This window comes from Drosophila sechellia, chromosome 2R (assembly GCF_004382195.2).
Source record: "Drosophila sechellia strain sech25 chromosome 2R, ASM438219v1, whole genome shotgun sequence".
NCBI classification, from domain to species: domain Eukaryota; kingdom Metazoa; phylum Arthropoda; class Insecta; order Diptera; family Drosophilidae; genus Drosophila; species Drosophila sechellia.
The window spans coordinates 20155097-20179939 of record NC_045950.1 but is presented as its reverse complement, the minus strand read 5'-3'; the positions used below and the strand labels follow the sequence as shown (position 1 = coordinate 20179939).

General features: G+C 48.9%; 4 protein-coding genes across 6 annotated transcripts; 1 reads left to right on the top strand and 3 right to left on the bottom strand.

Moving 5' to 3' along the window:
• Positions 1-4441: 4441 nt before the first annotated feature.
• On the top strand, positions 4442-9225 carry LOC6613047 (lipase 3). Of its 2 annotated transcripts, XM_032716398.1 has the most exons (4): positions 4442-5160; positions 5423-5581; positions 8484-8568; positions 8766-9225. In XM_032716398.1, exons 1-4 carry the CDS (start codon positions 4489-4491, stop codon positions 9077-9079), a joined length of 1230 nt encoding a protein of 409 aa, XP_032572289.1. In that variant the 5' UTR covers positions 4442-4488; the 3' UTR covers positions 9080-9225. The 2 variants fall into 2 exon arrangements, with proteins under 2 accessions (XP_032572289.1, XP_032572290.1); XM_032716399.1 differs by lacking the exons at positions 8484-8568; positions 8766-9225 and having other exon boundaries at positions 4442-5291; positions 5423-5503.
• On the bottom strand, positions 9123-13508 carry LOC6613046 (ubiquitin-protein ligase E3C). The gene is made up of 8 exons (XM_002037493.2): positions 12900-13508; positions 12120-12840; positions 11651-12059; positions 11462-11583; positions 10639-11403; positions 10436-10580; positions 9681-10380; positions 9123-9621 (listed from the first exon to the last, which is right to left on the bottom strand). The coding sequence occupies exons 1-8, from the start codon at positions 13233-13235 to the stop codon at positions 9454-9456; spliced, it is 3366 nt and encodes a 1121-aa protein (XP_002037529.1). The 5' UTR covers positions 13236-13508; the 3' UTR covers positions 9123-9453.
• Positions 13509-13888: 380 nt separating this feature from the next.
• LOC6613045 (7-methylguanosine phosphate-specific 5'-nucleotidase) lies at positions 13889-15500 on the bottom strand. Its single transcript, XM_002037492.2, has 2 exons — positions 15333-15500; positions 13889-15264 (listed from the first exon to the last, which is right to left on the bottom strand). The coding sequence occupies exon 2, from the start codon at positions 15156-15158 to the stop codon at positions 14199-14201; it is 960 nt and encodes a 319-aa protein (XP_002037528.1). The 5' UTR covers positions 15159-15264; positions 15333-15500; the 3' UTR covers positions 13889-14198.
• Positions 15501-15676: 176 nt separating this feature from the next.
• Positions 15677-24243, bottom strand: LOC6613044. 2 transcript variants are annotated; one of them, XM_032716396.1, is made up of 6 exons: positions 24141-24243; positions 21279-22629; positions 20259-21219; positions 20032-20198; positions 16091-19971; positions 15677-16024 (listed from the first exon to the last, which is right to left on the bottom strand). In XM_032716396.1, exons 2-6 carry the CDS (start codon positions 22626-22628, stop codon positions 15892-15894), a joined length of 6492 nt encoding a protein of 2163 aa, XP_032572287.1. In that variant the 5' UTR covers position 22629; positions 24141-24243; the 3' UTR covers positions 15677-15891. The 2 variants fall into 2 exon arrangements, with proteins under 2 accessions (XP_032572287.1, XP_002037527.2); XM_002037491.2 differs by lacking the exon at positions 24141-24243 and adding an exon at positions 23032-23381.
• Positions 24244-24843: the final 600 nt, after the last annotated feature.

Genomic DNA, 24843 nt, shown 5'->3' with positions numbered 1-24843 from the left:
AATTAAATTAAGCCGAATTAAAGAGACACATTGGGTATTTATTGGAAATCCTTAGAAAGTCCTTAGTTATGCAGAAGATAAAAAACAGGACATTAAACTTGTTGCATGTCAAATTAATATTTCCCGAATTTAAAATTCAAGCAAAAGCTAGCATTTTACTCTTTACCAAAATCAAGTTCTTAAAGTTCTAGGATTCACGCGCTCGGAAACAGGCCACTATTATTAATGATAAATACCGGGAATGCTGCGGGGGACAAGCCGAAATCGGATGATTTTCGTTTTGGGTCCTCAATCAATTTACAATTCATGGTGTAAGCCCGGGAAAAGCCGTCGCTAGAAATCGAAATCAGTCGTCTGTGAATATTGCAAAATGAGCTTCCGCCTTTTTCTTGGCTCCCAACTTCCGGCAACAATTTCCGTTTCCTCATTACCTTGTTTTTTCAGCGCCGAGGCCAGGACTTCTCCGCCTGGCGAGGTCCTTGGAGGCCGTGGTGGCAAGGGGGCGTGTTTCCGCCCCTGCCATATGACAATTTATTACGCTCGGAGCTTCGATTTAAATTGCTTGACAATTATTACACAATGACGGAGGACGCCGGCGAATGAAAAATGCTCCGTTCGACAATTTACCAAGCAGTACGGTGCTGCCACGCCCCTTCGCCCCCGCCCAGAATTAATGATGGCAAATTTGCAAAGTTCACAAATTTCTTATTAGTAGTCCATGGCTGAGGAAGTGGGCTTTCCCCGCTCTCGCCAAACCCCCCACTTCCCCCATTTTCACCACTCGTGGGTTCATATTTCATTTTAGGCAGTTAGTTTTCCGGCGCAGGAAAATGCTGGTGAAAAAGGTGGTGAATGGTGGTGGGTGGTGCACCTCCCAGTGGTTTAAGTTTTCGCACTTTTGCCACCAGGCGGGGGAATTTCGCAAGCGCTCTAATTTGAATTTTAATTGAGGTTCTCTTTGTGGTTTTCCTTGTTTTTGCGAGCTCGTTTTTTCTGTTTGCCTGCTTGGATGCCTGCTTTGAAAATTAACAATAATTATAAATAATTGATATGCCGAGCAGGTTTTCTTTTGGCTGCGCTGCGGAAACGGAAATGGAAGCACGTGCTCGAGATTACCATGAAAAGAAGCAACCGAAGGTGTCCCGGTTATGATTTATTAAAAAAAAGCCTTAAACGCTTCTAAATTTTCTCTACTCTGACTCACCAAGTGGGATTTATCCCGCAATTGAAGTCCCTTTGTAAATGTTTGACAGCGGCAATAAATGGAAAATAAATGTTATGCGATGCGAAATCAAATCAGAGTGAAAATCTCCTGTATACACATAAAGTGAAATGCACAAAAAACGGACTCATAAATAATAGAGAAAAACATCCATCGCCGCGGCAAATAAATAAAAAATCAAACCCAATATGCAAATGTCAAACAAATAAAAAACTTAGCGGCCCGAATTGCATCATATATCTGCTCTGATTTATCCACCGGCTGTGTGTGTGAAACATCGCTGTAAATATAAATTTAATTGGATGAAACAAAATACGAAACAGCAACAACTCGCCACCGAATTGGTTGGCACAGGACTCGCACTGTGGGCGCGATGCAATTGTTTCTCTGGCAGCCATAGAAATTGTAAATTGAACGAACGCTTTATGGCACATTATTCTATTAAGTCCGCTCGCCGAGGAAAGTGGCGCCCAACGTTTTTAAATGATTGCCATTTGCCGAGCAGCTCTTAAATAAGTTAGTGGACAAAGCCCGCATTTAAATGGCGGGGAATTACAGATTAACAATAATGATACCCTACTAATCGGGGTTCTGTGTGCTATCAGATGGTCTTGTAAATGCGGAACTAATTAAAACGAAAATGTGGACCATTAAAGACCACGTCGCAGGCAGCAGACACTGCATCTCGGATTCCCCTGACCAGAAAGTCTGGCGATGAATGATGGAGACGACGTTGATGATGACATTATCTCATGCTCATTGAACGCAAATGTGGCGTGCACGCCATAAAAGGGCCAACAAAAGGTGGGCGGAGAAAGGTGTAATGGTAACAGGGACTCGCAGTAGCGAATAACAGATACCCTAGCAAAAGAAAACACCGAGTAATTGCGAAAGCGCATTTGCATTCTACACAAAGTCGCTTCTATTATATCATGTTCCATTTCGAAGGGGATCAAATCAAAACATAACTCAGTTTACTTCGATTTTATATTCAGTTTGTTTTAAAGAATCTCTCGCATTGCCGTAGCTGCATTTGTATCTTTAAGATACCCAAAATGTGCATCCACTCAGCGCGCAAAACGAAATAGAGAGAGAAGCAGAAAAAGTGAAGTATTTATAGAGCATTTTAAGAACTTGGCTTGACCAAAAATCAGAATATGCACAAGAAACATTTCCGACGACTGAATGCCCCATTCACTCCCCATATTTTCACCTGATGTCACTCATTGTGCAGTGAATTGTTCGAAAGGCTTTTGTGCTTTGCCATGAAATGAAAGTGGAGCTCTAGATGTGGTTTCTGTTTGGCAAAAAACAATGCACAAAGTCAAAAATGTGGTGATTTCGTTGTGTCAGAGCATAAGAGTGATTGAATATGTTTCCTTGGCTTGCGCTGGTTTGAAAGAATGCGGATATTGTACTGTTTTTCCATGGCTACTCTCAGTTCAGCGCCCCTTAGTTTTCGGGCTAAAGCGCTTAGGGCGCATTTAAATTAACTTTAATGGCGGGCCCATTCAGGAGCTCCCCTTCCCAGTCCTTCGGGAACTTCGGCCCACAGCCCACGGTCCCCTCGAAAAGCCACATTTACGCCAAGTACTTAACAACTTTAATGAGCGGGGGATGGGAAAAAGCGAAGGACCCAGCCAGAAAAAAAGTGCTACATCGGGGGAGGATCCAAAGTAGCCAGCGCGCACTTAATACTAATGGCTGTCATTATCCTTTATCCTTTGGCTGTCGCAACAACTGTCTGTCCACTAGTGCCCTCCCGCTCGCGCTCGTGCATTGTGGCCCTTTGTTTGCACGCACATTTATTAGGCAAACCAAAGCGCAAACTTCGCGCTGGCGAAAAAAGCCAAGAACTCGGCTAAAACAAAGAAAAATTAACTTAACTCAATTTACGAAAACTTTTATTTCTATTTTTTTGGCTTGTTTTGCTAGCTGTTGACAAAAGGAACGAAACGAAACGAAACGAAAACGAATTAAGCGCCAAGCAGGGCAAACTTTAAGTAGCTTTGTGCGAGAAAGTATTAAAATCGCTTTTTCACATGGCTCCCGAGGAGGAGGAGCAGCAGGAGGTGGCCAGAGTTTCCTCTGCACGAGGGAGTAAGTGGCCAAAGGGATTCCACAGCCAGCCAAGTGTCCTTGAATCATATTTACTGAGCTGAAGCTTCGCCCCTTGATTTTATTTTCATTTGCCAGCAATTTCCTTTCTTTCCCGAGCTAAAATGAATTTCCATAAGTCAGAGTCCGCAACTTCGCAGCTTAAGTCGCTTAATATGTGATGCGATCCATTTGAAAAGGACTCTAAAAGTTTTGAGGCTTCTGCTGAAGTTTGGGAATGCAGTTCATATCAAGGAGCTGCAGGCTGAAGAGTTCGACTGGCGCTGCCCCCTTTAAACAGTGGACCTCTGCGCTCTAATATGGCAATTTCTGGCCACAGAAACCACTAGATGCCGTCCGTATCATTTCCACGGACTTCGCAGCTGCATCTACGCTCCATAATAATTTCACACGCCTGTGTCGCGGTCGCTTTAATTAGCACGATTGCATTTTCAACACGTCCTGGCCATTCGGACTGTAACTCGCATAGGCTGCCCCACATCTGCTGCCGCTGCCAGTCACTCAAACATTCGGTCACTCAAACATTCAGTCATGCAGTCATGCAGTCATACAGTCAGTCGGTCAGTCGCTCATTATATGTACATGATGTGTGCTCAAACGTCGGTGCATATTTGATTTCGTCTCCGCATTCAGATGCATTGTGCAGCAGGCTGCGGTTTGGCCCTCATCAGCACATCGCTGGCATGGAAACTATATGCACATATATGGCGCAAATCGGTGGAAAGTTGCAAGTAAATTAATCCGGCTAATTGGGGCACGGGCCTCCGAAGCAGGTAATTTGATCAAGTGCTCAAAATTAACACCATCCAGCTTGAGTTCCACTTCAATTGGGTCTGGATAATTCGATTGAGCGCAGCTCAATAACTCCAACTATAGTTTCTTGATTACGGAATTAATATTAAATTAGTCTTAGCGTTTCTAGGCCACCTGCGCAGTGCACATCGATTGCCAGTCAACAAAAGGTGGAAATGTGTTTATTTTAAGCTCCATTCAGAGTGCCTCCCCCACCTGCCACACCCCCCATCGCGACCCACGTTGCGTATACGCAAACACAAAAACCCAACACGATGCCCCGAAAGCCGCAGTATCCGTTCGCACGTCTCGTGGCAACAGTCATGTCTTAAAGCCTGCACTCCAAGTCGAGCAGCATGAGTCGCGGATGGGAGTTCTACGGAGAGAAAGTGGTGGTGGTGATGGTGATAGTGGTGCTCTGGCCTGGTTCAGTCAGGGGTCAGAGGACGCCGTTGATTGACTCAGTGTGCCAGGCGGTGCAGCGCCAGCAGCTCCAGTGCCAAGTGCACCGCGTGGAGACCGCCGATGGCTACCGGATGAGCCTGCACCGCATTCCCGCTCCCCAGAACCGTCGGTGCCCGCAGCAGCTGCGCCCCTTCCTCCTGATGCACGGCCTCCTCGGATCCGCCGGGGACTACGTGTCGGGCGGAAGGGGCAGATCCCTGGCGCTGGAGCTGCATGCACGCTGCTTTGACGTCTGGCTGGCGAACGCCAGGGGCACCACCCATTCCCGCGGGCACCGCACGCTCCAGACAAGTGACGCTCGCTTCTGGCAGTTCAGCTGGCACGAGATTGGCATCTACGACCTGCCCGCCATCGTGAATTACGTGCTGGCGCGGACGAATCGCCGCCAGCTGCACTACGTCGGCCACTCGCAGGGCACCACCGTGCTCCTGGTGCTGCTCTCGCAGCGGCCGGAGTACAATGCGCGGTTCGCCAATGCCGCCCTTATGGCTCCGGTGGCATTCCTCCAGCACCTGAGCAGTCCGCCACTGCGGCTGCTGGCCAGCGACAGCTCCATGGCCACGGTGCGTATACTTGATGCGTGTTGCGCGCGTGATAAGCTCTTGTCACTCGCGGAAGTACGCAGTTTGCTAGAGAAGATTAGCATTTGTCTTAGTTCTTAGCTACACTAGGAAAAAAGAGTGCAAAGTGACAGGTGAGAGGTCTAAAAGGAATAGGAAATATTACACCTATATTTAAAGGATAAGCATGAATCTGATTTTAATTGCAAATAACACAGCTCAAAGTTCAAGTGAAACTAAAACTGGTGGCATTCTCTCCGTGCAGCTGCTGCTGAACAAACTTGGCCTCCACGAACTGCTCCCGGCGACGGCGCTGACCCAGGTGGGCGGCCAGTTCTTCTGCACCGCCTCCCGGCCCACCTACGCCCTCTGCACCCTCTTCACCTCCCTCTACGTGGGCTTCAGCGACTATCCATTGGATCGTGTGAGTACGATTATATATGCGGGCCATAATTTAGCCAACAAAGCGCCCGAAACTTTTTTCCTCTCGTATGCAAAAGTTTTTATTGCACTCTGGAGTGGGACCACCTCCCAACTCCCGCCTCTCACCGCCCATCAAGGCCACTTCCCTGAAACTCCCGGAAACAGACAAACATACGTACTATCGAGGGCCGAATGCGAAAATTGGGTGGAGGGGGGGAGAAGGCGGAGGCCTTAGTTTCGGTAATAAAAGTTATTTGAATTTAAATGCGTAAACGAGCTGCTCCTGCCGGGCGGAGCTTCCTGGTGGCCGCCAGCCCGACCAGACTATTGTGGATGCGGATAAAAGGGGATTACGAAGCGGTGATAAATGCCCAGCTGAACGGGTTAATTGGTGCGAGCGTACGAGTCAAGTATCTTTATCCACACGAAACGAAATATACAAAACTACCTTGAAATCAGTTAAGTAACTGCACACCAGTAGCTTCTTTATGCGATTAACCAAATAGGTGCCTATAAAAATAGATCCAATATTTCTAAATTTTAATATCTAGAGTATTTCCGCATAGACTCTGGATAAGCAGAAATGCCCGCCGTAATGTGCAACCGAAAGGTGCTCCAAACTTTCCCCCCTCTGCCCGCCCGAGAACGCCGCTCCAGCTGGCGGCTAACTAGAGTATAACACACATTACGTATACGCCACGGTGCCTCGAACACTTTTTGTTTCCCGCGCACACGGTACATTTAAATTTTGTTTTGCCGTGAAATATGGCAAATAAATCGCGAGCGTGCAACGAAGGAAGCAACTTTATGGCTTATCTGTGTGTTCGGAGTGTTTTCGGGGCGCGTGCTCAAAAGGCTTACCATCCGCACATCCGAGCTGAGTTAGTTGGTTGGACGGAATAGGGGTCGGATTCGGAATAGGGGTCGGACCTCGGTGCCAAGTGGCGCTTGTAAGTTATTAAAGTGGCGCTTTGGCCAATTGGCTGCGGCCCTGGACACTGCGATGCAAAGCTGGATTTGGATTTTTTAGTTGCCCGAAGAGCACAAATAAGGGTTAGGAAGTTGCCGCGCACACAGTGCTCGAATCTTTTCACATATGCAGCCATAAATAACCATTTCAGGCGCTGAATAATCCAAGGGATAAGTGAGGAGTGTAGGCGTGGCACACACTTTTAAATGCATTTTAAATAAGCATGGCAAAAGGTTCAGTAAGGGGATTAAGCTGTGGATTAAAGAGCTATGTTAAGTGATTAGCCAAATGAATTTAGTACTCATCAGTATCAACTTAACTCATTGAAGCAACAAAGTGTCTCCCACCAAAAAACTACTTGCCAAACTGGTATTTGCGAACTATTGTTTCCGATGCGACTGTTTAACTCAGAAAACAAATTCCCGGAGCTACTGCCACTTGACTCGAGAGTCACAGATACTTGGCGGAGTCATAACCTCCACGAAAAGTCAACCAACCAGATCCGGCAGCGGAAAATTGTTAAGCAAATACATGAAAGACGCCGAGCTTGAGCAAATGGAGCGAGGCGATACTTGCGACAACTGCCGAACATGCCGCACCACCCGCACCACCAGATGGAGGTCCGAATAAATATTTGTGCATATTTAGTAACCCGGCGACCGCCCGGCACGCCCTCGCCCAAAGTTCAACACTCTTGGAAAACAGCACTGCGTCGAATAAGATTGCAGCTGAAGTGCAAAAAAATACAAAATTCGAGATGTAAGAAAAATAAATGCAAGGGATGGCAAAAGAAAAACTCGGGAAACACAAACAAGCTGGCGGCACAAAATTGCCAGTATTTGCCACAAGTTGCTGGCTGCCTCGGTACTGCAAAAAGGAAAATGGGAAATGGGAAATGCAACTGCCAGGCGGAAAATCAAATAAACATCAAAACAAAAAATGTGTCGCCGCAGGACGCATGCATTTTAAAGTCGGCCGATTTACATAAAATGCTATAACTGAGGGGTCGCAAAAAGTGGCCAGCATCGCCGCATCGGCAAAAAGTGGGCTCATTTTTTCAGACACTCTGTTTAAACAACGATTTTCGGATTTAAACGGAATTTCCACATGCAAAACTGCCCAATTAAACTGACGAAGCTCTTCAGTCCCATTTAATTTACAATCAGCTTTTCATTTTTCTGCGTTGGGTATTAAATTTAGAAGGCACAAATAATAATATTTACAATTGCAATCGGGAAGATTCATTAGCGCACTACTTTTTCAATTTAGTAAGTAAAAAGATACATTTCACAGATACATTCACAATAATTTTAATTGAAGATAACTTAACTCATTTCCCACAAATATGAAAACATGCCACGGCCCATTGACTCCACTGTGTGAGCCAGTTGCATTGGCATTTCCTTGGAAAAGGACTCTATTGAGGCCTCTCGCAGCCGCCTCTTCAAATCCGTCGGCAATTTCAATCAGTGGCCCGTGGCAATATCAATATCAATCTCGATACAAAACTGAAAAGCTCAGTGCACTTACCTTAATCAGGGGCTGAGAATGCGGCGAGTGAGCGAGTAAGCAGCTAATTTCGAAACAAATAGCCGCAATATAAATTCAGGCAGCGCCTCCTCCTTCGCAGGATCAAAGCAAGGACCTCTTGTCCTTTGGCCCGAGTCCTCGCTCCTGTGCCCGCTCATGTGTGAGTGGGCGTGTGTGAGTGCGAGTGTGAGCGAGTGTGCTTGTGTGCACTTCCGCATATGCTTTGTGTCGCAATGAAACGGAAATAGCAGCCTGAACACACACCGATACACACATGAGTGGTCAGGCGGGGCGGAGGAGGAGGTGCGGCGGGGTCCTGTTTCCGGCGGCTGCTCATAAAATTTAAGCGATTCGGCGGCAGCTTAAGCCTAACAAAATGGCCTGCCTTCTCTTCCGTTGCCAGAGCATCTTGCCACGCATCCTGGAGACGACGCCGGCGGGCATCTCGCGGGGCCAGCTGCAGCACTTCGGGCAGCTCATCAATAGCGGTAAGTCGGGTGCACTGCGAGAAATCCGAGCCAGTTTCTAACATTTTTGGATATGACATATGTATCACATTCTTACATCAGTAAGGATCAGCCTAAAACCTTTCCAAAATGTTTCAATCTGTAAAGAGAGAAACTGTTTTCTCTGTGCACGGCATCCCAGAGTATGGTGGGCATTAAATGAGTCGCATCGTCCGCAGGCAAATTCCAGCAGTACGACTACCACTCCCCCCGGCTGAATACGCTGCGATATGGCCGGACCACGCCCCCCTCGTATCAGTTGGCCAATGTACGCCTGCAGCTGCAAATCTTCCACGGCAGCCGGGACGCGCTGTCCAGCCTGGCGGATGTGCAGCGCCTGGTCAGAGAGCTGCGGAACAGCGCCACGCAGATGTATCAGGTGCCGGGCTATAATCACATTGACTTTCTGTTCGCCTCCTCGGCGCCCCAAATGGTCTTCCAGCGCATTATTCAACAGGCCTGGCAGCTGGACATGGCATTGGCGGCGCTTTAAGGCAGCTGGCGAACGAGGAAACAGGAAAGAGTTCCACCAAACGTGCGGACTGACAACGCTTGCCCTTTATTTAAATATTCTTAGCTCGCATTGATTTACATTTATGGTTTGTAATACGAAAAACAAAGAAAACGTGGATAAACAGACCTCTTAAGCTTGATACTTTACACTAAGCAATTGGGGTAATCAAATGTACATTGGTAATAGATTAACTGGAATAGTTTTCCTGCCTGTCAACTTGCCGTCCTGCGATCCATTCGCTCTTCCAGGTGGGTGAATTGTATGTGGTTTGGTAGTCATCTGTGGGGGTTGTTATACTTCGATAATTCGATATGTTTTCGGGGATTCCCTTCTGGGGAGTGACAGCTTAGTGCTTAGCTTAGTTCAAAGCCAGCGCCAGACTGTATGGCATAGAGCAGCTTTTCGCGCATTTGTTCTACAGTTTTGAAGGGTGGAAGCTTCAGCAGATTGGTACAGGTGCTGGCCGTGGGCAGACGTTCCATATCTCCCGTGTTTTGGATAAAGAAAGGTGGGTCCAGGTCCTGTCATGGGAATCCAAAAAGGTTACACATGTTGGCTTAAAATGTGATTGAATACCCACCTTAAAGCCTAACAGCGGTGGCCTCGAGCAGCTGGTGACAAATTTCAGGAGCTGACGGCGCTGCAGATCATCGAAACCTTCCAAAACCTCCCAGAATGTTACAATCGAGGGGTGCTCCGGAGAGAATTCACCGCCGTATTCACAGTGCTTCTTTAGATCCTCCAGATCAATCGGTATCTCGGCACCCGAGATGAGTATTTGCAGCTCCTTGTTGCTGAACATGTACAGCCATTCGATGGGCAGGACATTGGATAGACCCTTTCGGAAGGCGTTGCAGTGACGACGTATCTGCACGTTGAGCTTGTAGTCGGCAATCAATTGCAGGTACTCAATGCGGTTTGAGTTGGTCACGGGAATGCTCTGGCCCTGAGGCTTCAGCTCCACAATCTGCGTCTGACCCAGCGAACTGCTCGCCACGGTGAAGTCCAAGTTTAGTTCACTTACATCGCCGGAGTAGTCCTTCAAGTAAAGTAGATTGCGGTAGAGCTCCGGGTCCAAGGATGCCAACTGGTGGATGTCGACATCGGAGTATTTGCCAGCCAGCTTGGTTAGGAAGAACTCGGCCAATGGAAGTTCGACCAAAAGGTTTTCATATATGGACTTGCCCAGGATGCGGCCAATGAAATAGTAGTGCTTCTCATAGTCTTCGAAGAGATCGGCGACATTTGGATTGGGATAAAGCTTATTGTCCGTGGTTACCCTGCATAGGAAAGTCGGATATATTAGGAAAATGACTTTATTTCAATACTACTCACATAAAGAATCCACGGTTGGGATCAAAGGCAGTTTTAATCAGTTCCGAAAGAAACTCGCGAAATACTCCACCACCATCGATGCCTGCCTCATCGAGTCCGAGCGAGGAAACAAACTGTATGCGGAACTTAAAGCGCAGATCCGGCTCTAAAAGTGAACGATTAATGATAAATGGTGTACGAAAAATCGTTGCTATGACGCCTACCATTATCCGGACGCAACTTGTCGTATGCGTCCTCGTAAAGATGCGACCGCCTGACAGTGATCAGAACGGAGGGCCCTTGGAGAAAGGCTTGCATATTGCCCTGCACCCGCATCTTGCTGGCAGCGACCAAGCTCTGCAGAATGCTGACCCGCTTGTTGAAGGGCACCACAAAGGGTATCTCACGCAAAATGGTTATCGAGCGGATCTGCTTCGTGGACATGGGTGGCCCGTTCTCGAAGTCCTCCCGAGTAAAGTCTCGAATCGGCTGAAAGGGTCGAATGCCCCTAAGACGACTGCTATGGGTCAGCGGAAGATCTGTGGGCCTATCCAGTGGTAAGTCTAGCCTGGTGACGGTCCAGTGATCCTCCGGGCAGAACCCTAAGCGGAGGTCGCGTGTGTGGATCTGGTTGAGCACAAAGACGACCACATTGAGCAGGTTGGCCCAGATTTGTTTCTGGTGCCGCAACTTCTTGTCGTCGGCCTCCGTGTGACCCAGGACCTTGCGGTAGTTGGCCATATTGCTACGGGTCTCCGGAAAAGCCAGTTCCACTAGGCCCATACTGATGTCCTTTAGCGTCTTGGACATTTGCACAATTTCCGCTATGGAAAAGGGCATCAGTCGTACGTGGTTGATGGTGGTATGGACCTGCAGCAGCAACTTGTTCTCCACGAACTCGACATCATGCAGTGTGGGCAGCAGGCGTCCAAACAGCATGCAGAAAGTGGCCAAAAGAGGAATAGTGCGATCCACTCCTTGATGTTTGGCTGCGTGGAGAACCCTCATTAGTAATTGTCTAATCAGCTGGCTTTAAATGCTACTCACGCACAACACCCTTGGAAATAAGGGTTAGTGGAGCAGAGAAACCTAGTTGAGTGGACTCTGCAGCCAACTTAAACCACACAGCCCGTATGAATTTCGGAGTAAAAGCCAACGTATAGAGTAATCTAGACGAGAATATGGATATTGTGGATATTAGATATTGCCAAGGAATATTGTGTATGGGCATCTCACTTGTATTCGAAGACCGCATGCTTGTTGTATATCATCAGGTTGTGACAGATCTCGCATAGCGCATAGATGAGGTGAGTGTTCTCAATGTGCGGATCTAACTGCTGGACAATGAAGTCCACCCGCTCCGTTTCGTTCAGTATGGCAATGGACTCCAGCAGACACTCGCGCTCTTTGACACTCAGTTCACCGCTAGTACGGCAAGTCTGTTCCATATCGTAGTCCAGGGTTTGAGCCGCTGGCAGCTCTTCATCATCATCCGACTCCTCGGAATCGTCATCGCCGTCCCTGTGACGATGTGGGGCATTAGCATGGCCGCGAAGCGTTGACTTGGGCAGCTGCAGAATGTTGGGCATCATTTCGGCAATGAGGCGGACGTAGATCACTAGCAGCGGGCTCTGATGCAGGGTGGCTAGCAGAGAATAACAAATTACTGATGGCTTATGGATACAAGGAAATTCTTTGCACTTACCCAATTGCCTACGATCGAGAACCATAAGGGAGTTGAGTAGAAACGACGAGAAAATCGAGTCAATCCGTCTAGTCTTGTGGCCTGTTTCTACACCGTAAAAGAGAAAGCTGTGCCGGCTGGACGTGCTGTCCGATTCCACTGATCCAGCTGTTTCCAGTGCGTCGAGGAGCGAACGCATCAACAAGTCAAATGGGAAGTCCACATTCAGCGCAAAGCAGGGTAGCACAAAGAATCGCACAGGATCCGTGTGAGGCGTGGCCAAGATGTCACGAGTGAAGTTCCGGCAAACCGCCGTCGACATAGAGGACATCTGCCCGCCCGCGGACGCCCTTTTGGCCACTTCCAGGGGACGTAGCAACAACTGAAGCAGTGCCTCAGCCAGCGGACTCGGGGCATGCAGGGTCTCTCCGTCCAGCGGCGGACACTTGTCGTCCAGCAGCCGTCGAAGTCGCACAAAGTAATTGCGGGCAATCAGGAAGCCAAAGACGCGCTCCATATACTGAAACAACGCAGCCTCATCCTCCATATATCGCTGGACAGAGGATACGGTGGTAAATGTTTCGAGCATGCGTAGGGGAATGGCTTGGGCCGTGTGCGACAGACTAAGCTGTAGCAGGCAAGTGTCCAGCAGCTTGCACAGCCTCAGAAGCCACAAGGAGTCAGGGGAGTAATGCTGAAGTAGCCGAAAGGGCTGCCGAAGGATCTGTTGACAAACTTCGATCTGTGGGGGATTTGGAACAGCATTAGAGAGTTATAAAGGGCGCACCAGAAGGTCCCTACCAGTCGCTCGCTGTCCTTGGCCTCCCGGAGGCTGTAGAAGAAATTGAGGCGCCGCAAGAGGAAGGTAAGGCTGTCGTCCTCCACGACGCGATCCATGTGGCCCATTAGGTAGACGTCGAAAACCTCCCGTTCCGCCCGCTTGCGACGCTGGCGGTGGATGAATGAGCGGGCGTAAGACTGCAGTACCACTGCCCCGTTCTCCTTCTGGCGCAGCTCGTTGCGCTTCTGGCGCTCCATGGCCGCCTTCCGGATCACAGTGTCCCGGTCGCAGGTGTGCGACGCTCCGCCCAGACTTTGCACCGGCCTTCGGCGGTACTCGCCGTCGAATCCGAACATGACGCTGCGCTTTTGTTTTGCTTTTGTGCCCGGATCGGACTAAACCCACCAGCCTTTTGGTTCGCACTTGCTCAGTCGACGCTCCTCCGCATTCTTCGCCTGGCTGCGCCGTCGTTCGAAATGCTGCGATTCCGCGGTGGATGTGCTACACTTGCTCCACGATCGGAAATCGACTGTTTTACACGCGTTTCCTGCCGATACGATCGAATTTGAAATGCGTAAAATCCCAATTTGCCAATGATTTGTATATTTCTCTTGTATATTTCGATAGCAAGTTATCGACAGCTGGCCCAGCACTGGCCTGGAATGACTGGCAGGTTCTCCATCCCTAGTCGACGGCGCGTTCCAGATTCCCGTTGGGAAAATAACCGGTTCGAACTTTCCGGCACGTGTTTTCAGTGAAAATCAGTAACTAAAAATGACAGCTACACTTTGAAATAATTAATTATACCCGTTAATTGTTGAGTATGGATATGTTTTCATATTTTATTAGTCGTGTAAATTTCTTTCGATTTACCAAAAAACTTTTTTTAAAAAACTGTTGTACTGAGCGTGACAATAAAATTCGAAGATCTCTGAAAAATGACGTGCCGTTTAAAATATTAGCTTGATCCAAATTGATTGACAAGGGTGAAATAACAACATAGAATGCATTTGCTGTATCTTTACCATGTAATTCCTGACTGAACCATTTGTGTTATCGCTTAATTCGTTTAATAAATGACTTTAATGAGCGTGTTTTCCTGACCCAAGCACCAATTTCATTTGCAATGCACAAAGTTGTCTTTAATATGATTTGTGTCCATGAAGTATACATTCATTCGTTAGGATGAGTAGAATTTTTAAGCCTAACCACCTAATTAGTAGCTTCTGTTGTGTTCCGGTTAGCAACTAGCCTGCTAATGAGAGAGCAGGAGTGGCGCGAGTACATTTCAGATTGAATTCGTGGACGCCCCGCCGGAATTATAGCGACCTCTGCTTGGCGGCCTCTAGGTTCAGCTTGTGCTGCTTCTCGATGAGGGAGAGCAGGGACCTGGGCACGTCCATGGTCTGGTCATCGACGAGCACTATGTCGAATGTGTCCATATACTTCTTCATGTTGGCTTCGACGTGGTCGAAGAGGAAGCCGATCTTTATGATGTGCGAGGAGGCAGGCACCCCGGAGGCCATGTCCGCATCACCAATGGAGTCGCCCATGACTATGATGTGGTCCCTGGTGTGCACCAAGTCGTAATACTCGCTGGTCTCATTCAGCACCGTTTCGTTCTTGTTGAAGGTATGTATCATCGGCTGCTGAAAGCCATCAAGAAGGCCATCCCGGAACTGAAGAAAGTTGGAGACTACCTTCACGTTCGGATGCAAAACGTTGGCCTGGCGGAGAACAGAGACCACCGAGTTGCCCAGCCCGGCGGAGAAGACAAGCGTGGGAATGCCCAAGCGCTGGAGGTCCGCAAAGAACTCGTGGGTGCGGTCACGTAGCGCATGAGTGTACTTGCTGGCTATCTGATCTATTTCTGACTGGTCGAAGGGGAAGCCGCTGGTCAGTTCGCCAGACTTGGTCCACCACTCGATCATGTACTGCACCTTCTCGGCGATGGGCATGTGGGGATCGATCTCGATGGGCCGGTACTTGTGGTACAGCTTGTCCGTCTCCGCCTTAAAGTTTTCCGGCAGCGACTGGCAGGCGTTAAAGATCCCGAAACTGGAGGGCACTGCTCCGCCATCCTCCGTGCGCTGCTTGGTGATGGTGTAGTCGAAGTCGGAGACGATCTGCATGCGCTCTGGTCCGCCGATGAGGAACTCGTTGATGATGCGCTCCACCTCCGCCGGGTCCCGCATGCGGCAGTGGTCCTGGGTGAGGGCCGGAATGTCCTGCACCCGCAGTCCGCCGCCGGCGGGCTCTCGCTTCTCGTCACAGCCCATTTTGAGCAGTCTTCTCGTCCAGCAGCTGAGTGGTCTTCCCCTGATCACAGTGGCAGAGTATCTGCACTCTGCGCGAATCGATCACCGCGATCGATACCAGCGATATCTGGAAATTGTTTAGACAAGCGATTTATGCCGATCACCTGTGCTGTTGGCTCTATATCTATGGCTGACCTTGGAGGAGTATTTTGCCAACTTTGTTGGTCTTGTTGCAGCACTCGCAGTTATCAGCTGGCTATCGAAGCTCCGCCGTGACAAGCTTTTGATATAGACTGTGCCCAAAATTAGTTAAAGCGCTGCGTAAACAATGGATTTAGTTTACACGACGTTTTCCTCACTGCCCGTTTAACATACCAAGCAGCTGTTCGCATGCGAAACGGTTGGGAAATGAAACGGGCAATCAGCTGGCAAGAGCGGCAAATTTGAAATGCGATTTCTCCTTTTTTCTCCCACCAATAACCATAAATTTTGTTGTTTTCATGTATTTAAATTTAATAGTTTACAAAGACTAAAACTCATGCGGCGTGAGTATGAAATACATTTAAATGGTGTTTCCAACTAAATAATGCTATACATCATTAAAATTATTAATTATTTATGATACACAACATAATAGAATGTCATTTCGCATGACCAAAAATCATAATAACAGACAAGGCTATTTCTGGATATAACTAAACAGTTTACATATTTAATATGTATCCGTATCCAAGAAATGTGATGAAAAATCAGCTCAATCTTCGATTACGATGGCAGCAAGGGACTGTTGACTCCTAGATGGCATCTGTTTATTGAGCTGCTCCAAGGCATGGAACTTCCACTCGGCAGGCAAAAACTCTCTCAATTTATGATCCTTCGCCACATGGCTGCAAGTAAATTGATAGATGCATTAATAAGCTTTCGTATCTTGGAAGGACGCAGTGCACACTCACCGACTGAGAAAACTAGCGGCTAATCCGAAAGTATTGAAGCGAAACACGCCATGATCAGGTATCTTGATTATGAAGGCAGAGCCCTCCACCTTGGCGCGGAAACGTGGCAAGTTCTTGGCGACCATTATGCCGTAGCAAATATCCTCTTTTTCCAACAGAGCTTTAGATGCGTTGGTGAGATTTTGGCCCGAAACTGAAGCCGCATCCGGACGAGAAGCTGCAGGATTGGCGGTCACCTTTGCTGGCAGAGATTGTCGTGGGGGCATGGGATCCCCAGCAGCTAGAGGCTTCGAGGGCAGAGACTTTCGAGCGGATGGCTCAACCAACGCGGGCAATGTGGAGCCAGATACTAATGGCGGCTTATCACAGGCAACTCCCGCTTTGACTGGCTGGGATTGCCGTGGCGTCGCTACTGGCGTCTTGGCGTTTGCAGGCAGGGATTGCCGCCCGGCAGCAGTGGCTGGCTTTGGATAGAGCCTAACCAATGTTTTCGGTTGTGTTGTTGCACCGGTTCTTATATGGGGTGCTAATTTCGAAACAGGAGTCGCTCGCGCTGCCGTAGCTCTGGTCGTTGACGACGCCGCCTTGGTTACTGGTTTATGTATCCCGGTAATAGAGATGCTCTTCTTGTTGTTGCCAATCTGGACGGTTTCGCTTGGCAAAGTCTTCTCTTTGCTCTCCATTTTGGTGATCGTGATGCCTCCAGAAGGGATTCCACTGCTGAGTAGCTCTTGTAATGGCTCGTTAATCTTGGGGTATGCAATTTTGGATGGTTGCAAATGAGAAGAGGAACTGGTCGTGAGCGTTTCCGGACCACCTTGCGACGTGGTTACCTGGACCTGGGGTGTCAGGAATTGAGTGGTGGGAGCCGTCTCCCCAACCTTTACGGGCACATTTGCAATGAACGGCATGAAGCCACCACTCAAGTGGCAGGTGGTCACATCTTTGGCAGGCTGTGAGGATGGCTCTGCTGAATCTGAGATCGTTATTTGCAGAGCGCCACTGGAAGGCAAAGTTTGTATGGTGAAGCCTGTGCGGTCCACTTCCGGCTTAACGGGCGTCTCTGCCTGCTCATCATCCTGCTCGTCGATTACCAATTGCCTCTCTCCGTCATCATCTTCCTCATCACTGTCGATGACCACCACTGGTGGCACCTCATCTTGATTCTTTTCTATTTCCACGGACAGCTGCGACGGAATTTTCAACACACTTAGACCGGGAGGAGTTCCAATGAAATTTTTCTGTTGCGCTGCCAGCTTAGCCGTCGACTCCGTATCGATCTCAAAGTGCACTTGTCCGTTAATGTGCAGCACCCAGAAAGCCATGCTTCGGCGATGGCGTTGTACTGGAATGGAGTGCTCGCGCTGGTAAACCTCGCGCAACATCATCTTCCGATCGACACTTTGCAGTAGCACAAGGACCGGCGGCGGCATGTCCAAACTCAACGGTCCAAAGTAGATCTTCTTCTTGGACGACGGCGTCACGAAGGCATCGTACGGCGCGTTGGGAAAGAACTGAAGCTTCACCACCTTCTGCCTCTCCTCGGCCACCTGCATCACGCTGTGAATCCTCGTCAGCGAGATCATATCACTAAAGGAGGGCACGAAGATGTGAGAAAAGTCATCGAAGATGTCGAGCACCACCCAGCGGTGGTCGGTCTGGTGCAGCTCGGGTATTTGCAATTCATCGACATCGTTGTGGTTAACCTTTCTGAACTCGATATTGCTGCGGATTCCGGAGGCGCTGCTTTTGTTTTTAGTGGAGGCGGGGTTGGACTTGGCAGGGCAAACAGGAGTAGATTTCCCGGAGCTTGGAGCAAAAGCTGACGATGTAGAGCTTGTCAGAGCCACCGACGCAGCTGTGGGATAGCTTCCAGCAGATGGTTTGGAAGATTTTGGAGGCCCACTGGATAGACTTTCATCTCCCTGAGACTTTCGTTTGAGATCCCGTGAGCGGTGCTTCATTAGTAGCGAGGTTTGAGGCGAAACATCTGCTGCCAAGACTTCAGAGGGTGCGCCGCCGCCGTCACCATGCGCCTTCTTGTCGTTTTCCCGGACGCGCTGCTTCACCAGCAGCGAGCACAGCACATTGATCTTCTTGGTGAGCAACGGATGAGTCAAGGGCGTGGGCTTTGTGCAGGCATTGCCTTGCATATGTCGCAGAAATCCCTTGACTAGCCAGAAACTCTGCCTGCCCTGCATCACAACGGCAAGACGGTTGGTCTTTTCATTCCGCATGGAATTCATTAGCATTCGAGCCATCAAGGGCAGTGCCTGGGGATCCGGGGCGAACTTGGTGTTTACAACTCCAATTGCACCGCACACCGAGGGCATCAAATTGGTCGTGGTTGCCGCCAGAAAGCTGTGAGTCTTCATTTGAACGTCCCAAATAAATACGAAACCAGATTCAAACGCAGCAAGAAAATTAGTCCACTTGATAATGCAAAGAATCTCCTCGTTGGGCGACGGAATTATTTTGCTCTCACGCTGCAGCGCCAAATCAATATCCTGCATCTTTTTGCTAACCAGGGTGTTCATGTTCTTGACCACCTCGTTGTAGAAGAACCCGTTATTGGCGGAATGCGTATCGATGGAACCATGTGCGGATCCCGTGGCAGCAGCAGCTGCTTCTTTTGCCATATCAGTTGCAAGAACGTCCACCGAAGCGGCATTAAGGGAATAGCACGCGGCGATGCGAGGCACTTGAATGTCCAGCATATGGGCCTTCTTCTCTTGGGCTGGGGGCTCATCCGCATTCAGTTTAATGCGCTTGCCAGGAGTCGGCCCCTCGGCGGGGGTTTCAATCTTCTTCTGACGCACGCTAGCATCACTTATATCGGATTCATTCCGCACTTCTATCACGGGAGTTCTCACAGTATTTTTGCACAGCTCTCGCTTTCGTTGCCGATCGATTTCCTTGCGATAGTAAACCACGGCACCTTGAATGCGCATCTTAAGCACCTCATTCGTCTCTGAACTCTCCTCGCGAGCTATTTGGTGACGCACACGATCCGCCCGTCTTTGGTTTAGGCGCTGGTAAGAGTTCTTGGGAATGGAAATAGCTCGCCGGCAGACATCTGGACGCGAACGGAAGTAGTTGAATATCTTATTCAACTCATTTGACCTTTTGAGAGGAGACTTATCTTTGAACAGGGAATTAGCTGGTGGCGATTCTTGTTTGGTTTCAGTCTTGAGCGGAAGGTCCTCCACTGCTTGAGTCTGTGGTTCTTGATCCTCTTTGGTAGTTTTCGGCTCCAGCTTAGGTTTGGGCTTCTTTTCCTTCCCTTTCTTCTTTGTTGAAGTCTCCTCCGGCGGACGCTCGAAGCTGTAGTGCGCTCTGACGGCCAGATCTGGATTAAAGTGAGTCACTGGTGCGTTCCACTGATCCTTCTCGATAACCACAGGCTTGCCATCTGGAGAGTCACCGCCACAGAAGCACTTATATAGCTGGTGGGTCATGCAGAACGTGGCCAAGTTCTCTACATTCGACAGCCGTCGTAGTCCTACAAAGCAATGCTTCAGCTTGGCCAGGTGCGTGTCCTTCACAAAGCACGGTTCGCTTAGAGCAGGAGCCGATATCTTTGCACTAGCTGCAGCGGCTGCTGCGGCAGCCGCAGCAGCAGCGGCGTGCTTCTTTTGCTTCCTAGTTGTAGGCGATACCACATTATTTTCCTCCTCGTCGTAAATAGAGTCATCGAAATCCTCATAGCGCTTCGGCGCCTTTGTGCAGCGTCGCTTCTTGTCGCCCTGCGACTCATTGATCAGCAGCGTCTCGTTGTCGGTGAGCACCAGTGTGGAGGTAAAGTCCTTCTCCATTTTGGCCAGTCGTGCCGTGGCCTTACGGCGCAAGTTGAAGGCATCTTCGTTGGAAATTCCGCGTCCCTGTGTAAAAATAGTGGATTACTTTATAGTCACATAAAATGGTTATAGAGAGAGTATTACATCTGCAGCTTCCAAGCGCATGACGCGACTCTCCTCTGCACTCAGGCAACGGCAATCCAGAACGCACTCTGCCCTGCCGCAGTGATCCCGCACAGGTAGCTCCGTACCTGCCAAGCTGGCGCATACGCAGCCCAGCTGACAGTAATCCTTACTGCAAGGCTTGTTAGCTAGAGAAGGAAATAATCTTTGTTTAATATATTATATCAGGTAGTAACGAGACAACTTACCATCTGCCTTTCTAGCAGCAGCGTCTATGATGGTGGCATTTAATCGCCTCAGTTCGTTGGCCAGACGCTTTTGTTTGTTGGGCAGTTGCTTTGGCTTGGCGCCTGACTTATCCGCGTCCTTGCCAGCCTCTTCCTTTGCGGGACTCAGATCGGAGGACTTGGGTAACGAACTAGCATCCGGGTCTTCGCTTATGAAACTGTTTTCGCTGCAGCTGATGGCCACAGTGTTGATCATATCGCTGATCATGTCCGCGCAGGCCAGACCTTCGGCATCCGGCTGAGGTGGAAGCATTTCTCGGAAAGTGAACTCTTGTAGCATATTGGGTTCCTCTTTAAAACTTTTGTCTAAGTGCTCGGACCGGTCCACTACGCGGCGAACGAGAATGTGATTCCGATCATTGAGATAGGGAATAACGAAGGTGAAGCTCTTCCGACGACCAGCTGGTGTTTGGGAAGCCTGCTCTTCTGCATCCTTCATTGTGGCGGGCGGCGCCTGGAGCGTAGATACACTAAACTCAGCCCACTCCCGCGTTATGTCATGATGGGGCAGTATGTGCTGCAGGTACCGCTTGGCTATTTCGTCCAGCGGGCGACCCAGCTGCGGCATTACATCAAGCTCCACATTTGGCATGCTTACCACGGCCATGCTGCCACCTGCGAGGAGCAACGCGGCCGTGTCATCGTCCAGCGGCCTCTGCAGCGGTTTCTTGGACAACGGGCAGGGGCGGAAGATGGCGGGCAGCGGATACTGGTTGAGGATCTTGGGGTTCCTTGGAGGGCTCACTCTTGTGGGAATTACTTTTAGTTCCCGCAGAATGCGGGCATCCAAGCACTGGTCGCTGCACTTTAGTTCCTCCTCTTCCTTGCAACTGAGTCTACTTAGGTACGGAGATTTCTCGCGCTTCAAATTATTACCCTGAGCGCCAGGCAGGCGAACCATCTCCCCATCCACTTGTATTACCTGGAAAACATGGAGTTGGTTAACGAAAGTCCAACAAAAAGAGTCTTTCAAAAACGCACCTGATAGTAGTATTTGGAGTGCTCGGTGGCCACATAACTGGCCGCCTGCCAGCCCTGGCGAGTAAAAGGCATTTGTGAGTCGGATGCCTGAAGCGCTTGCATGGCGCCAATTTTGACCTTTCGCTGGCGCTGCTTCCGCTGCAGCTCTCTGTATACGTTGGCTTCGTTGTTGATGATGCCCATCTTGTGGTTCTTGCAACGCTGCAAGTACTGACGCCTCTCCGCCACCGTTCTCAACCGCTGCAATGCCTCCGGAACGGCTGGCATGTCCATCGGCGGCGGCATGCTGTGCGAAGTAACCTGGCCATCGTGTCCCATGGGCTCAAGCAACTTGTCCTTATCGTCCTGCGAATCCGAGTCATTGATATGGTGCTCCCGCATGTATGCATCCAGCGACTCGCTGACGAAGGCAGAGTTTCCCTCCGTGGTCTTGCAGTTGTTCGGCACGAGCGGCGTGAGCAGCATGCCCGGCTGATGAACGCTCTCGTCAAAGCCCACGAAGTCTGTGCTGCCTTCGTCCTCGGATGTGCAAAACGTGACCGCAGTAGGTTCAGCGGGCATGTTGTTCTCCCGCGCGAAGTTTTTAACGCGCACCTTACTGATGAGCATGTCCAGGAACTTACTGCCGCCGCCGACCTTTTCCTCTTTGTCCGTCTTCTCGGCACTGGAGCAAGTGCTTGTCTGGCCACTTTGCTCCTTGCTAGGCGTGGCCGGGGTTGGGACATCCTCCGAGGCGGCGACTTGCGCAGGCGACTTGGTGGGTGTCCGCTCTGCAGCTTGCTTGGAGGGCGCTGCATCCAGGCGATCATCGCTATCATTAATGGCCCTGGCTTCCTCGGGGATATCAGGCAACTGCTTAGGCTTCTTAGGCGGCGCCTCCGCAATGGCAGTTGTTTCTTCAATGAGCGACAAACTTCTCTTGCCCGTTTTAAGCAGCTCCAGTTGCTGCTTCATCTGCTTGGACAGCTCCTCGGCTGCCAGAGGTTCTGCCACGCGGTACACCTCCGTCTCTTCATGCTCTTCGATTCTGCCCATCTTCTTGTAGTAATTTACTAGACTCTTGGACCAATGGCGCACGTTCTGCAGGCGGCGTTTTATCATCCGCTTGAGACGCGGATCGAAAAGCAGGATGCGGACTCGCCGGATGATGCAGACCCTGCGGGTGCGCCGCCGTCGCCAGGCATAGTTTCTGATGACGCAACGGGGACTGAGAGCGTACACTATGAACCTCTCGACATTCCACCAGTTGCTGTGCAGGAATTCCTTGGTCACAGGATATTTTCGCTTGATGTGACGGTATTTGATCAGTTCTTTGCCTTTCAGTTTGATTGGGGGCAGTTCGTAAGTCATGCTGTGGGGAAACCGATATAAAAAATTATAATGCAATGTCGAAACTTTAACCTCAAAAACTAGGACGTTTTCCAGTGCTAAGTGAACTGTTAATTAATGCGGGTTTACCAACACTAGCCGGAAAAAACAACAAGATCGCCGCCCATACAACACTACATATCTATGACAAATATACATAAAAAAACATCGATTTTTTCATAAGGACTATATGGGGGTTTAATTTTAAGGTTGGACCAATTCCATGTCTGCAAATTGGTGTCCCACAATTTGCCAAAAAAAAACAGTAGATACATACACGGGCTAAAGTTTGCTTTACATGCAACACAGTTACCAATTTAACAGCTTGCCTATGACAGTAAAATACATGACTAAATCACTTATTATAATTATAATTACTACGCACTTTTTGCAAACAGCCTTTCTATCACAGAATCGTTATGTTTACGATTTTAGTTGTTGGCTTAGCGCCTTTTGCCGCACCATCACACAAACAAACAAACACGCGATGCGATGCGATGCGATGCGCTGCGAAGAGCAGCATCAACACATTTTTGCTTTGATTTCCGCACTTTTACTGACTGCGCTTAGTTGCCAGAGCTCCAGGTGATTCAGTTCCACGATGAACTCATCTCCTAGTTGCACTGAAGTTCGGCTGCCACAAAGAAGTACGCAATGCACTGCGATCAGATCACAAAATAATCCCGATTTCGACTCAGCGTCACCGCCACATGCATGCTTGCGAGTGTGTGGGTCCGTGTGTGAGCCCTGGCCTTCCAGACATTTCCCGGGAACGAACGGCATGGGCTAGCGGCTGTTGTTGTTGCTTTAGCAAGATTGATGAGAGAGGTGGTGGCACACGTGCTTCTTCCGATTACCGATAATTGGGTTACGCGAATATGTTGGAAAAAGACGGCGAAAACTTTGGAAAATGTCCTGATTTTACAATACTCAACATATGATATGAATTTAGCTACCTGAAGATAGGTGATAACTAGGTGCTATATGTATATGCGCATAGATAAAAAACGTTTTGCACAGGACGAGTAAAAAGAGAAATATTTTCTGTAAAACTGACTTTTTGTAACACTCATTCCGAGAATTATCTTCTGGGAACTACTAATTGCAAATAATAGTGGGCCGATAACTGAAAATTACCCAAATAATGAAATAGAAGACCAATGTACAGTACTGGCTGCTTCTTTAAATACCGATATTCTACCTGCCTTCGTGCTTAATCGAAATCGACGCATTACACCAGCTATTTACCATCCGCAATACAATAACAGTAACTGTAATTCTGCACACTGAACGGTTACTCTGAAACTAATTCTTTGCCTTGCGGAAAACTAATCAATAACCTCAAAGTGAAAATCCAACATGGCGTCGCAATGGATACAAGCGCACACGATCGCATGCGTCACTCAAAAGCACCCTTTACACTCAGCACAAAATTCCGCACGCCGGCAAATGTCCTTTGGCATCGCAATTTAGCACCTATTCGGGACCACTTACCTGTACTCAGAGCCTCGAATTGGAGTCTGTTGGTTCGCAAGCACTTGGAAATCCGCAAGTGCGCCCACAGTTTAAAATTATTTTCACAAATAACCTGCTGCTCTCGCTGACAACGCGACGGAAAAAAGCATAGCCGAATACATACACAAATAGTGACAGACAAACACACTACGATAAATCCAACATGGCGTTCGATAGGCAACGCGGCAAGGGATGTCGGAATGGAACGCAGAGCTGCTTGTGTAGCAAAAAACTCAAGCTAATATTTTCGGGTCACGAAAAACGTGTTTATGTGAACATATGGACAAGCCAGCCACAATCAAACATTGGGCATGCGATATTGAGGATCGACATTGGAGCTTAATTTCGCACACACACATGGCAGTGCTTAAGTTCTCCATCCGACGGTCGGCACTCTTTTTCTTTCGCGCTTTTTTGCACCCCTGACCCACCATTGCCCGCCCAAAACAGGCGGTCCAAAGACTTCAGCTGTGTTTTAGGTTAAGAGCACACATAGCCTAGTCTAATTAAAAATAAGTTGTACATTTTGTGTTTTTTTCTTTTATTTGCTTATAAAGTATTATATGATGTCTTGGGCAGTGCTGTACCTAAAAAAAATGGGCATGCAATGGAATTCAATTGGAGCAGTCAGTGGAAAGTCGCCAAACGCACAACTGCAAATACAAGAAAAACTTCACTTAGA